Source organism: Balaenoptera ricei, chromosome 12 (assembly GCF_028023285.1).
Source record: "Balaenoptera ricei isolate mBalRic1 chromosome 12, mBalRic1.hap2, whole genome shotgun sequence".
In the NCBI taxonomy this organism is placed as follows: domain Eukaryota; kingdom Metazoa; phylum Chordata; class Mammalia; order Artiodactyla; family Balaenopteridae; genus Balaenoptera; species Balaenoptera ricei.
This window is the reverse complement of record NC_082650.1, coordinates 53,366,714-53,379,696: the sequence shown is the minus strand read 5'-3', so window position 1 is coordinate 53,379,696 and position 12,983 is coordinate 53,366,714. Positions and strand designations below refer to the sequence as shown.

The 12,983-nt window shown below is 40.1% G+C and overlaps 1 protein-coding gene across 8 annotated transcripts in view; it reads right to left on the bottom strand.

Moving 5' to 3' along the window:
* RTN4IP1 (reticulon 4 interacting protein 1) overlaps positions 1-12,983 on the bottom strand; it is a 148,466-nt gene that overhangs the window by 21,446 nt on the left and 114,037 nt on the right. For all 8 annotated transcript variants that reach the window (XM_059941490.1, XM_059941491.1, XM_059941492.1 and 5 more), the window contains one exon: positions 4,837-4,885. In XM_059941490.1, the coding sequence (XP_059797473.1) occupies positions 4,837-4,885 (49 nt within the window). The remainder of the gene's footprint in view (positions 1-4,836; positions 4,886-12,983) is intronic.

The window sequence follows — 12,983 nt, the reverse complement described above, 5'->3', positions numbered from 1 at the left end:
GCTACTCTTCATTGCCGTGCACAGGCTTCTCATTGCGGTGGCTTCTCTTGTTGTGGAGCACGGGATCTAGGCGTGTAGGCTTCAGTAGTTGTGGCGCACGGACTCAGTAGTTGTGGCTCATGGGCTCTAGAGCGCAGGCTCAGTAGTTGTGGCGCACAGGCTTAGTTGCTCCATGGCATATGGGATCTTCCTGGACCAGGGCTTGAAACTTCTTAACCACTGTGCCACCAAGGAAGCCCTCTATCGTATTTTTAACCTTTTTTTTAGCTTGTTTTTGAAATTGCAGGTTTCATTTTGATGTTTTCCAATGTGTTTTCATTGTCTGTAGATATGTTATTCTACCTTGATATTTATCTATTACTCAACCGTTTAATCTTATTAAAATATGTTCATTGTGAAACATAACACACAGAGAAAAGTGCATGGAATATAAATGTACAGCTTAACAAATTATTATAAAGCAAACACTATCTTAAGCATCACTCAAGATTAAGAACTAGAACATCTCCTCACTTCCCCCTCCCAGTCAAAACCCCCCTCACTCCCTTAGAAGTAATAACAACTATCAGGACTTTTACATGAGCCTCCCCAACCCCCCAACCCCCCCACCCCGCCCCCGCCTTTTTGTAAAGAGATTTACTATCTAGATAAGCAGCCTTAAACACTATTGTATAGTTTCACCTGTTCCTGAGTGTCATTAAATGGAACCATATAAGGTGTTCTCTTGTTTCTGACTTCTTCCTACTTGTAAGATTCATCTACTTCATTGCACACAACTATAGTTTGTTTCCATGGCTGTGTAATGTTCCAGTGTAAGAATACACTGCAATTTACTTCCCCATTTTACTGTTGAGGGCCATTTGAGTTGTTTCCAGTTGGGGGATAATACATGTAATTCTGGTACATATCTTTTGGTGAACATGCATGTACAGTTGACCCTCTGTATCCAAGAACTCCACATTGTTGAATTCAACCAACCAACCAGGGATTGAAAATATTTGGGAAAAAAATTTGAGAAAGTTCCGAAAAGCAAAACCTGAATTAACAGTATACTTGCAACTATTTACAAAGCATTTACATTGTGTTTAGGTATTACAAGTAATTTAAAGAATATTTAAATTATACAGGAGGATGTGTGTAGGTTATATACAGATACAATGCCATTTTATATAAGGGACTTGAGCACCCGTGGAGTTTGGTATCCAAGGGGATCCTGGAACCAATCTGAGGTTGGTTCTGAGGTTGGTATACTGAGGCATGACCATATGCCTATCTACAGAGTACATTCGTAAAACTGTTAGGTTGTCATAGAGCAATTCATATTCAGAGTTACTATATGGTGCCAAATTATTTTCCAAACTGGTTGTACCAATTACACTCTAATCAGCAGGGTATGATATTTCTCTTTTCCTCCCTCCCTTCCTCCCTCTTTTCCTTTCTTCCATTTACTTATTCATTAACCCACATTTACTGACAATCTGTGGATTAGGCCCTGGGTATCTGTCTTAGTCCATTTGGGCTGCTATAACAACATACCACGGACTGGGTACTTTATAAACAACAGAAACGTATTTCTCACAGTTCTGGAGGCTGGAAGTCCAAGATCAAGGTGTCAACACCTTGATGTGTTCAGAGCCCTCCTCCTGGTTCATAACCAGTGCCTTCTCTGTGTCCTCACATGGTAGAAGGGCTAAGAAGCTCTGCTGGGCCTCTTTCATAAGGGCATTAATCTCATTCACGAATGCTCTGCCCTCATGACCTAATCACTTCCCAAAGGCCCCAATACCATCACTTTGGGCATCAGGACTTCAACATATGAATTTTGGAGGGACACAAACATTCAGACCATAGCAGTATCTAATGGTGAATTAGAAAGAAGTCAAGGTGTGCATCTCCTGGGAGTACTTTCCCCTCTCTCCCAATTCAGTGAGCAGTGGATGAGAAACTCCAGCACTATCCTGGTCCTCAAAAGGTCTGAGGCGGGGTCTGGGGAGGAGGATAGCACCCAAATTCTCCCTCCTGTAAAGCCATGTGGCAGAGCCTCTGAGTGTGCTCACTAGCCCCTACTGCGGAAAGGGCCTCTCCCCTCATCCTGAGGGGGGCTTAATCAGCAGCCGGCCAGTTAAACACGTGACCACAATGGGAGCAGCCACTAGGTGCCATCCTGTTCCTAGAGGCTTGGGGTACTTTGCTTTGTTTGTTTTGTTTGAGGTAAAATTTACACAAAATTCATAATTTTAACAATTTTAAAGTGTATAATTCAGTGGCTTTTAGTACAATGTTGTGCAACTATCACCACTATCTAATTCCAGAACATTTTCCTTACCCCAAACATAAACCCACACCCATCAAGCAATCATTCCCCATTCCCTCTTCCCCCCAGCCCCTGGCAACCACTAATCTGCTTTCTGTCTCTATGGATTTGCCTCTTCTGGACATGACATAAATGGAATCATACAAAAATGTGACCTTTTGTGTCTGAATTCTTTCACTTAGCATAATGTTTTGAAGGTTTATCCATGTTGTATTATGTAGCAGAATTTCACTCCTTTTGATGGCTAAATAACATTCCATTGTGTATATATACCACATTTTGTTTTTCTATTCATCAGGTGATAGACATTAGGGTTGCTGCCATTTCTTTGTCCATTATGGATATTGATGCTGCTATGAACATTTGTATATAAGTTTTTGTTTGAACATAGGTTTTCATTTCTCTCGGGTATATACCTAGAAATGGAATTGCTGGGTCATAGGGTAATTCTATGTTCAACATAGAATTAAGAATTTTAAGAAACTGCCAAATTTTTTCCCACTGTAGCTGCACCATTTTACATTCCCACTAGCAACATATGAGGGTTTCAATTTCTCTACATCCTTGCCAACAATGTTATTTTCCATTTTTTTAATAGCCATCCTAGTAGGTGTGAAGTGATATCTCATTGTGGGTTTTTTTTTAATTGAAGTGTAGTTGATTTACAATATTGTGTTAATTTCAGGTATTCAGGGTTTTTTTTTTGCATATTATATTCCATTATAAGTTATTAGAAGATATTGGGTATAATTCCCTGTGCTACACAGTAAATCCTTGTTGCTTATCTATTTTATGGATAGTAGTTTGTATCTATTAATCCCATACTCCTAATTTGTCTCTTCCCTCTCTCCCCTTTGGTAACCATGTTTGTTTTCTATGTCTGTGAGTCTGTTTCTGTTTTGTATATAGATTCATTTGTATTACTTTTTTTTAGATTCCACATACAAGTGATATCACACAGTATTTATCTTTCTCTGACTTATTTCACTAAGCATAATATTCTCTAGGTCCATCCATGTTGCTACAAATGGCAATATTTCATATTTTATGGCTGAGTAATATTGCATTGTGTACACACACACACACACACACAATCTCCTTAAGCCAATCATTCAATTGCAGCTTTGATTTGCATTTCCCTAATGACTAATGATGTTGAACATCTTTCCATCAACTTACTGCCCATTTTTATATCTTCTTTGAAGAAATGTCTATTCAAGTCCTTTGTTGATTTTTTAACTGGATTGTCTTTTTGTTGTTGAGTTGTGAGAGTTCTTTACATATTCTGGATACCATACCTTTATTAGATACATGATTTGTAAATATCTGCTCCCATTCTGTGTGTTGTCTTTTTACTTTCTTGATAGTATCCTTTGATGCACAAAAGTTTTGAATTTAATGAAGTCCAATTCATCTAATTTTTCCTTCTTTTGCTTGTGCTTTTGGTGTCACCTCTAAGAATCTATTGCCAAATCCAATGTACGAAGATTTATTCCTATGTTTCCTTCTAAGAGTTTTATGGTTTTAGCTCTTACATTTAGGTCTTTAATCCAGTTTGAATTAGTTTTCACATATGACGTGAGGTAGAGGTCCAACTTCATCCTTTTGCATGTGCATCTAGTTGCTCCAATACCATTCACTGAAAAGACTATTCTTTCCCCTGTTTAATGGTCTTGCCACCCAGGTCAAAAATCAATTGGCAAAAAAAAAAAAAAAAAAAAAATCAATTGGCCACTGGGACTTCCCTGGTGGTCCAGTGGTTAAGAATCTGTGCTTCCACTGCAGGGGGGCACGGGTTGGATCCCTGGTTAGGGAACTAAGATCCTACATGCTCTGTGGTGTGGCCAAAAATAAAATAAAATAAACCTTTAAAAAATAAATCAACTGACCATAGGTTTATTTCTGGATGCTCTATTCTGTTCCATTGATCTATATATCTATCTTTATGCCAGTACCACTGTTTTGATTACTGTAGTTTTGTAAGTAAGTTTTAAATTAGAGAAGTGTGAGTCCTCCAATTTTGTTCTTTTTCAAGATTGTTTGGCAATTTGGGGTCCCTTGCAATTCCATATGCATTTTAGGTTCAGCTTGGCCATTTATGCAAAAAATAGGCAGCTGCCATTTTGATAAGACTGCACTGAATCTGTAGATCACTTTGGGGGAGTATTGTCATTTTTATACAGCGTTTTGGCTATTGCATTTCTATATATATTTTAGAACCAGCTTATCAATTTCTACAGAATTGCCAACTTCCATCCACTTTCACTGCCCATGGTCTTCTTCCTTAAAAGCTTTCCTACGTTTGTTATATAGGACAGCCACAAACTCACTCATATATTAAACCACTGGAAAGGTTAACACTTCCTTCTACATTAGAAAATTTCCTTCTTAGAAGAGCAAGCTGAAATCACAATGAATGTAATTTCTCTCACCTTTCAAGGAAAAACAGTTCACAATATATAAATTTATAAATTCATGAAAATAATAATCTTCCTATTCACAAGATAAAGAAATTGTCTTACCTGGATAGCAAAAGTACCAACTCCGCCTGAAGCACCCAAGATTAAAACACTGCAATGCAAAAAAACTATAACTAATGAAAATATTAAGCCAACATAACTGGATAAACAAACAAGACATTTTCAACATGTAACTGGCTCAAAGATAATCCCCAAAGCAAACAAAATCATTCAGCTTCCCAAGATTCTACTACACAAGGATTTTTTAGGTTCACCAAGAACCTATAAGTGCTTAAAGTTAGACATACTATGAACTCTTTGCCAAGAATACAATATACCAAAAATACCAATGATTTGTATTTTTTAAAGTAGCTCAGATGCTTCTTGGTAACATCTGTCTTACAATTTTTCTAGGCTTAAATTACCACAGCTTTCTCTATAAGAGGGAGCTTTGGGATTCTTTTTAGTGTGTTACAGTATATTCAGTTGCTCTCTAAGAAAAATCACATTCCTGACCACATTCTTGCCAAAGTGGAATAAACGTCTTTTGTTCAGGCACGTCCCATCATGCTCACCAGCTTTCATAAATGGAAACCAATCTTATCTTCAATTTGGCTTCTTGTTAAGCAGATGAATCTGTTCTATCAGCACAAACATGCTTGTGCTCCAGGTTTTTACCATGTTTCCTTACTGTATGTAGTCTTCCTGCCACTCTAGACCAAGGATGTGCAGCCTGGAGTTTGTGGATGAGTGCTGGTGAGAGCTGTGAGGGTGTGAACCCTGTGAAATTGTGAACTGACTGAAATAACATGCAAAATTTGGTGAGATCATGCATATGTGCATTGGGGAGAAGGATCCAGACTTATCATCAATTTCCCAAAGAAGGCATGATTCAAAAGAAAATCACTAGTCAAGAATCTCTGCTTTACATATTCTCACATTTTATTCTGAATTAAGCTAGAGCTCCAGTGAACTGCCTTCCCCAGGCTGCATAGGTTCAGGTCCTCAGAAAATTGTTTGTACTGAACTGCACTTTGGTGTTCTGTTACCAGTCTAGGCTGAGAGACATTATAAAAAGTGTCCGTTTGATATTTGACACTACATTAGCTAAGGAGATACTGTTGAGGGAATTCTCTTCCTGAGAATTCTCTTTATGAGTGCCCACATGAAAAAAACATTTTTCTGAAGACTAAGTTGGTGGCAGTAGCTATGCTTCTATTTATCTGTCACTGCAAATTGTGTAACTGCAGGTTGTGGGTCCCTCTTTGACTTGGCTGCTGGAACGTGCAGGGAATTTTGTCACCTATCTCAATCAGGTACACCTGGAACATACATTCTGTCTACAATCTTAACCCTAGTTTCATTTTATTTTATTTTTCTCTCTTACCCATATCACAGAAGGCTGGTTGTCACCCTTTAGATCTTAGAAGTTATTAGTAATATTTGTAAGCCAGCTATTCCCTTTGAAATTACCACCAAATTACCATCAAATGTAATTAAGACAAGTCTCTTTGAAAATGATGTTCCTTTTAGAAGAGTTACTTTTAATTTCATGGAATTATAAATTGTGAAGAATAAAAGAAACTTTAAAGATCAACTCCTCCAAAATTCTTCAATTCACACATTTAACAGCTTTAATGCTTCCTAAATGGGGGCACGGTGGGGGAGGGGAGAAGCACTAAGACTGCTTCACAGATACATCCCAAAATTAGTTCATCCATGGGATAGTTTACCCTCTTATTTTGGCACATTCTTATAGAAATGTAACTAGTCAAACTCTCATTTAAGTTCTTCACAATCTAATCTTTTTTGCAACTCCGACTTCCTCTATTTCTGGAACAGAACTCTCCACCTGAGCCTCCCCAGTCCCCTCACTTGGAACCCCAAGTCCCATGCATGCTGGCCCATGCCTCAGGCTCTCAAATGCCTTTCACTGCCTGCTGAGGTCTCCCTTCCCTCAAAGGCTCAAATCCCAGTTTGCCTGCGCAATACCCTAGAGATAGCCCTGATCCTGACATCCCTGCCCGCATTTGGTGTTGGACACGTTGTTAACTTTCATTCACATGCTTGCTGCCCAGGCCATTCTGCAAGACTCTGAGGACAGAGACCTCATATTACGCCCAGCACCAGCCATACTATCCTGGGTGTAGCAGATGCCTGATCAATGTTGCTTGACTTTAAAAATCATCTAGGGACTTCCCTGGTGGCGCAGCGGTTGAGAATCCCCCTGCCAATGCAGAGGACACGGGTTTGATCCCTGGTCCGGGAAGATCCCCCATGCCACAGAGCAACTAAGCCCATGCGCCACAACTACTGAGCCTGCGCTCTAGAGCCTGCAAGCCACAACTACTGAGCCCGAGCACTGCAACTACTGAAGCCCATGTGCCTAGAGCCCGTGCTCTGCAACAAAGAGAAGCCACCGCAATGAGAAGCCTGCGCACCGCAACAAAGAGTAGCCCCTGCTCGCCACAACTAGAGAAAGCCCGCGCGCAGCAACAAAGACCCAACGCAGCCAAAAAAAAAAAATTAATTAAATAAATAAAAATAATCTAAATCAGCATTATATCCTACAATTAACAATTGCTACTACCCCAAATGAGGCAATCACCTGGCTATTTGAAAGACTGCATTAAAATTTCTTCCAATAAAGAAAAGCTTGAAATGAATTTCTAATTCTCACCCTGAGAATTAAGAGGATACCAAATACAATGGCTGCTTAAGGATCCAATGGCCAGACACATCTCCAACTCATTATTGTCAGTTCATGGCTTCCCCGTAACTCTTGATTCAAAGCAGTCTCACTCCTCCATATGAAAAAGCAAAAATGTGTTTCTTAGCAGTGCTTGGTGGAAGAGGGAGTGGTTCTGCATTAGCAGCTTCAGTTCCTGATGGTGCCACTTGACGGCGCCCGCGAGTGCAAAACAAGCAAGGAGCAAGCCCAAAGAAGTGCTACAGAAGCAGGTCAGTTTGTGAAGCAGCCCTGGGGGCACACCATTCATTCTCCGGTCATGCAAACTCCATGTTTTGTGCAGGTTCAACCAGGGCCTGTACGTTTCTTTCAACAAAGAAAGTCCCCAAAACGGACAGCAGGCAAATATATTTTTCAAGCCAGCAATAAGTCAGCTGGTCCTCCATGGTTTGAAGTCCTATGGCTGAAGGAACTATTCTTGTACTCTTCAAAGCACTTTCAGTACAACGGGAAAATACTGCTGTTGCTTAACCCCTGTGGCCCTTCACTTCAGTGCTATATAGTGGGAATACTTTCTACCCAGCTTGCTATAATGGTCATGAAATATATTCAAACTTCACTGAAGTAGTAGCCTATTTGTAGAGTGAAGAAAGGTGTACTGCTGTATCTTCTACGTATTGCTTATCGGTTTATAAAGAGTAAGGGGCCAGGAAATACTCTCTTTACAAAAAACACTATAATTCAAAATTGCCAAGAATTTTAGTCACATTCTTCTCTTACTTCCTAAGTCCCCACACAAAGCTTCTTTGGCAGTCAGTGGGAACTGCATTGTGGCTGATGTAAAAATATGAGAGAGGGCTTTCCTGGTGGTGCAGTGGTTAAGAATCTACTTGCCAATGCAGGGGACATGGGTTCGAGCCCTGGTCCGGGAAGATACCACATGCTGTGGAGCAACTAGTTTCCTTTGCATGACTGAGTCACTTTGTATTTAGCATCTGGGCACCTAAGTCCTCTACAATCACATTTTTCAGTATCACAATCTTACGAGACAAGGCATCAACACCCTAATTGCCTTACACATAAAAAATATATGAAACATACTACAAAACAGCAGGCGATCCAGAAGTAGGGAATTGCCTTTCAAATTTCTACATTCTGGCTAAGCCCCAGAAATCTCTGAATGCCAGGGCCAGATATCTAGAGACCTGGGATCTAGTCCCAACTCTCTCATTAACTGAATCTCTAGGCCTCATATTCATCAGCTATGAAATGATAATCACAGAGGTGTACTCTAGGTGTTAGTGAATGCGAATTGGCATTTTCAATCTAATTTAAGCTTATATTTAGTTTCTCCACCTTTCTAACGTAGAAGTATATGACCTTCACGATTCCCCCCAGACCACATACTTGTAATGGGAAAAAAAAAAGTCACAAGAGTAGAGTGCCCTTCATTAAGTCCTAATGGCTCCGAAACAAAGCTGATTTAAATATGGCTAAATCTTCCATCAGTAGAAATAAATGGTCTTTAAAAGATAAGGATGATGCTGAAAATGTATAAACTCATCTTTTTTAGTTTCACACACTACTTTTAAATCTGGAGGAAAAATGGGTGAAAGATAGCAAAGCATATCATAATATGCTAAATTTATTCCCTTAAGTGAGAAACTTAATCTGAATAAGGGGAATAGAATTACAAAATAAATCAACCAAACATGACTAAGACAGCCTGGGTTTGTGTGTCCCCTTCTTCTACTTCTCCATAATTCATGCAGACATTCCCCAATTTACAGAAGAGTTCATGTGTAAATTAGTTGTTCGGAACTTTAAACACATTTTCCCATGAAAACAAAGCTATTTATACATCTTGGCAAGATGCCCAGGGTAGCCCTTTAAAAAGGTTTTGTTAACCCATAATGGACCAAGAACCTTATACACAGTATAACGATGGTTCTGGGGGACATGTACTCAGAATTTCAACCTGGGGTACTGGGAACACATCTCCCCAAATGGGACAGGCAGTGGGAACCATCCCAAGACACTGGTTCCTTCCATCTGGTGCAAAACAGAGGAAGGAAGACAGAGGGAAGGCTCATTTATGATGGCAACATGAGAATGGATGAGAGAAGTAGCATGGTCAGAGGAGGTTTACCATGGAAGTGACAGGATTCAGGAAGTGCCACCCGAACATACGGCACCTTAGTGGACTGAATATTTTAAGCTGAAGGAATCTGAGAAACAGCATGTGAGGGAAGGACTCTCTGATCTTCTCCCATGAAGCTGGTCATAAGACCCTCGTGTGAGAGGTGTGCGCCCTATACCTGGAGGAAAAGAGCACCTTATCTCCAAAATGGGACATAGTGAGGACTCAGAACAGGCCTTGCTAAGTTTTCTCAGTGTACTATACTTGGCGCATATGTTTGTCCTATCACGTTTTTTTTTCACGACTCTCCACTCTTCATCAAAGCTGGCGTAAAAATGTTCGGATTTAAAAATGGAAACAGGGACTTCCCTGGCGGTCCAGTGGTTAAGACTCTGTGCTTCCAGTGCAGGGGGCACGGGTTCGATCCCTGGTTGGAGAAGTAGGATCCCACATGCCACGCGGCCAAAAAATTTAAAAAAAAAGGAAACAGACTTACAGATACAGAGAGCAAATAGGTGGTTGCCAGAAGGGAAGGAGACTTGGGCAAAATAGGTGAAGGGGATTAAGAGATAAAAACTTACAGTGATAAAATAAGTAAGTCATGGGGATGTAATATACAGCATAAAGAATACAGTCGATAATACTGTAATAATTTTGTATGGTGAAAGATGGTTACTGGACTTATGACTGTTTTGTAATACATTTGATTGTCGGATCATGTGTCGTACACCTGAAACTAACATAATACTGTATGTCAACTGTACTTCAATTTAAAAAAAAAAAATGCTCAGGTTTAACCACTTCTTTGGGTCTTCATTTCCTTATAAAGGCTCCCATGTTGCATAAAACTTACAAACAAATAAATGTGTATGCTTTTCTCTGTTAATTTATCTGCCTTTTGTTACGGGGGCCCCAGCCAAGACTTAAAAGAGCAGAGGAAAGAGATATTTTTCCTCCCCTACAGAGCCAGTGAAGCTTAAGCTTCAGTCCCTCCCACTTACACAAGGCCTGGAGAAGAGCCCCATCAATGTATCTGAATGGACATGTAAGCAGATAGGGTAGGGGATCCCCAGAGAAAGAGAACCAGGCTGGACTTTCTTGACAGAAGAGATGCCATTTTTTGGCCTAAACCATTTTGTGATATAAGCCTGGCCACAATGCTTGCCCTTGAACAGGTCTCAGTAATTAATGATCTTAAGGGAACAAAAGAATGCAGAAATAACTCTTATCAGGCAAGAAAAGTAACAATAGCAAAGATAATATGTCAGTTGTAATGACTCCCAGTTCTGTCAATGATAAAGATTAGCCTGAAGCGCTCAACCACCAGATGAACTGGAACCTAAGGGATGATGTTGCCCTTTTCTGACCCTTGTGACTTCTGACTTCTGACCCTTCTGACCCTTGTGACTTCAATCAACTAAAGGCCAAGCCCCTTCATGAATATTCATGTTCTCTTAGCTTAAAACTTACCCAATTTTGCTGTTTGGAGAGAGACTGCTTTGGGAAAGAGCCCCCGCGTTCTCCTTACTTGCTGCAAGTGATAATATTACAAGTCCTTCCTTCTCCTTATCTTTGGCGTGGTTGTGTCTTTTGGCTTGACACCCACCAAGAGGCAAACCGAGTTTTAGGGTAACAGACATATGCTTTTGTAAAACTTGCAGAAGTAAGATATGCTAATGAAGGGCAGAAGAATATGGCACCCCAAAATATACCACTTAGGCATAAGATTATTCAGAGCTGAAGGCAACTGAGAAGAAGTAGATGTAAGAAATCTCTGTACTCCCCCTATCTGCCTAAAAGCAAAGGTGCTTGCTTTACTCTTTACCAAGAAGGACAAAGGTTAATCCCTGGAGATAACTGTAAACCCTTATCAATGGAGAAGGCACCAATTTAAATTTGCATAACTAACTTTATTCTTGCTTTTCCTGGTAAACTTTCCACAACTGGCCTTCCCTACACTCTATCTTTTGTCTTGAACTAAAGATGGCATTTTGGCCTGAATTCTAAGCTAACTCTTTGAGTTACTCATTTTTCCTGGGTATCTCTCGTGTATACGTGAGGTGCACATGTTAATAAACTTCTGTTTGTTTTTCTCTTGTTTCCCTGTCTTCTGTTACAGAGGTCTTGGCAGAGAACTCTGAAGCGTAGATGGAAAATTATCTTTCCTCCCTACTAACCACAATCAGTAAAACTGCTGCCTCTTTCCACTCCTACTCTCCTCTCCATTATACTTCCTCTCTTGTCAGGTGACACTAGATTTGATTTGGAAATACATCTGCTTTGGGCTTAGTGGGAAATACCCATGTGGTTCATAGTAATTTCTGAGTACAGTTAAGTTATTACAGGCTGTCCTGGTTTAAGAATGCCTTCCAGGAATATTCATATTTCCTACTAAGTCAACACAACAAGGTATCATAACATTTTATTACGATAAGACTGAATATCATGGTACCTAGCACTGGATTATATGAGCAGCGAAAGAGAAGCGAAGTCTGAAATGTACAGAACCAGAAGCCTGTCTGTAGAAAATTCTTCCAATTAAAAGACATGTAAAAACTTACAACACATCACTGATAAAGTTAATTTGTGATTCAGGACCCACAAAATGGAGGCCGCCCCAGTGGCCCAGCCCATGTCACAGCCTGCCTCACTGCCAAGGAAACCTAGCACTAATCACCATCCTCCAATTCAGCTTTAGCTCACCTCACCCTAGAAACCAGGACCTGCTAGCCTTAGAGGGAAATCAGACCTCCTAGCCAATCACGCCTTGTTTCTGTGTTGCCACTTCTAAAGCTGCATAAAACAGTCTTGCCCAAAATCCCTTGGGAAGAGAGCTCTGCCGCTTGTGGACGGTTTTCCGTTGAATAAAGGATATTAAACTGGTTATTAAATTGTATTATTTTTGTCATCTGACACCACTATAGGGAAGATATCAACAACAAGCTAGTTAATGAAGGTTGTCAATTAAAATGCAAAAGTATTTTGGGCTTATTCACAGCACAAGGAAACGTGAGGTGCCCTGGAATCTTGCAACTCGTAAAGAAACTTGGAAGACATTTTTCCAAATCTGACAACAATCCTAAATTTTACATGACATAGACAATAATGAGTTGCACAGCAGAAGGGGAGGGAGCAGGGTTTGGGAAAAACACCACATTTTGGCTTATGGAAAATCACAGTTAACTGACAGTAGGAATATAGAGGAAGCGTCAGGGTGGTCGTTGGTAAGTCTTGTTGTGCACAAGTTGAGTTTCAGATGCAAAGTGGACACCTAACTGGATGGAACTGAGTAGAGAGGATGGGGTCAGAAATAGGATCTGCAAGTTACCAAAATATAAAAAGAAACTGGGAGCAGATGAGATAACCCTGGGAGACAGGAAA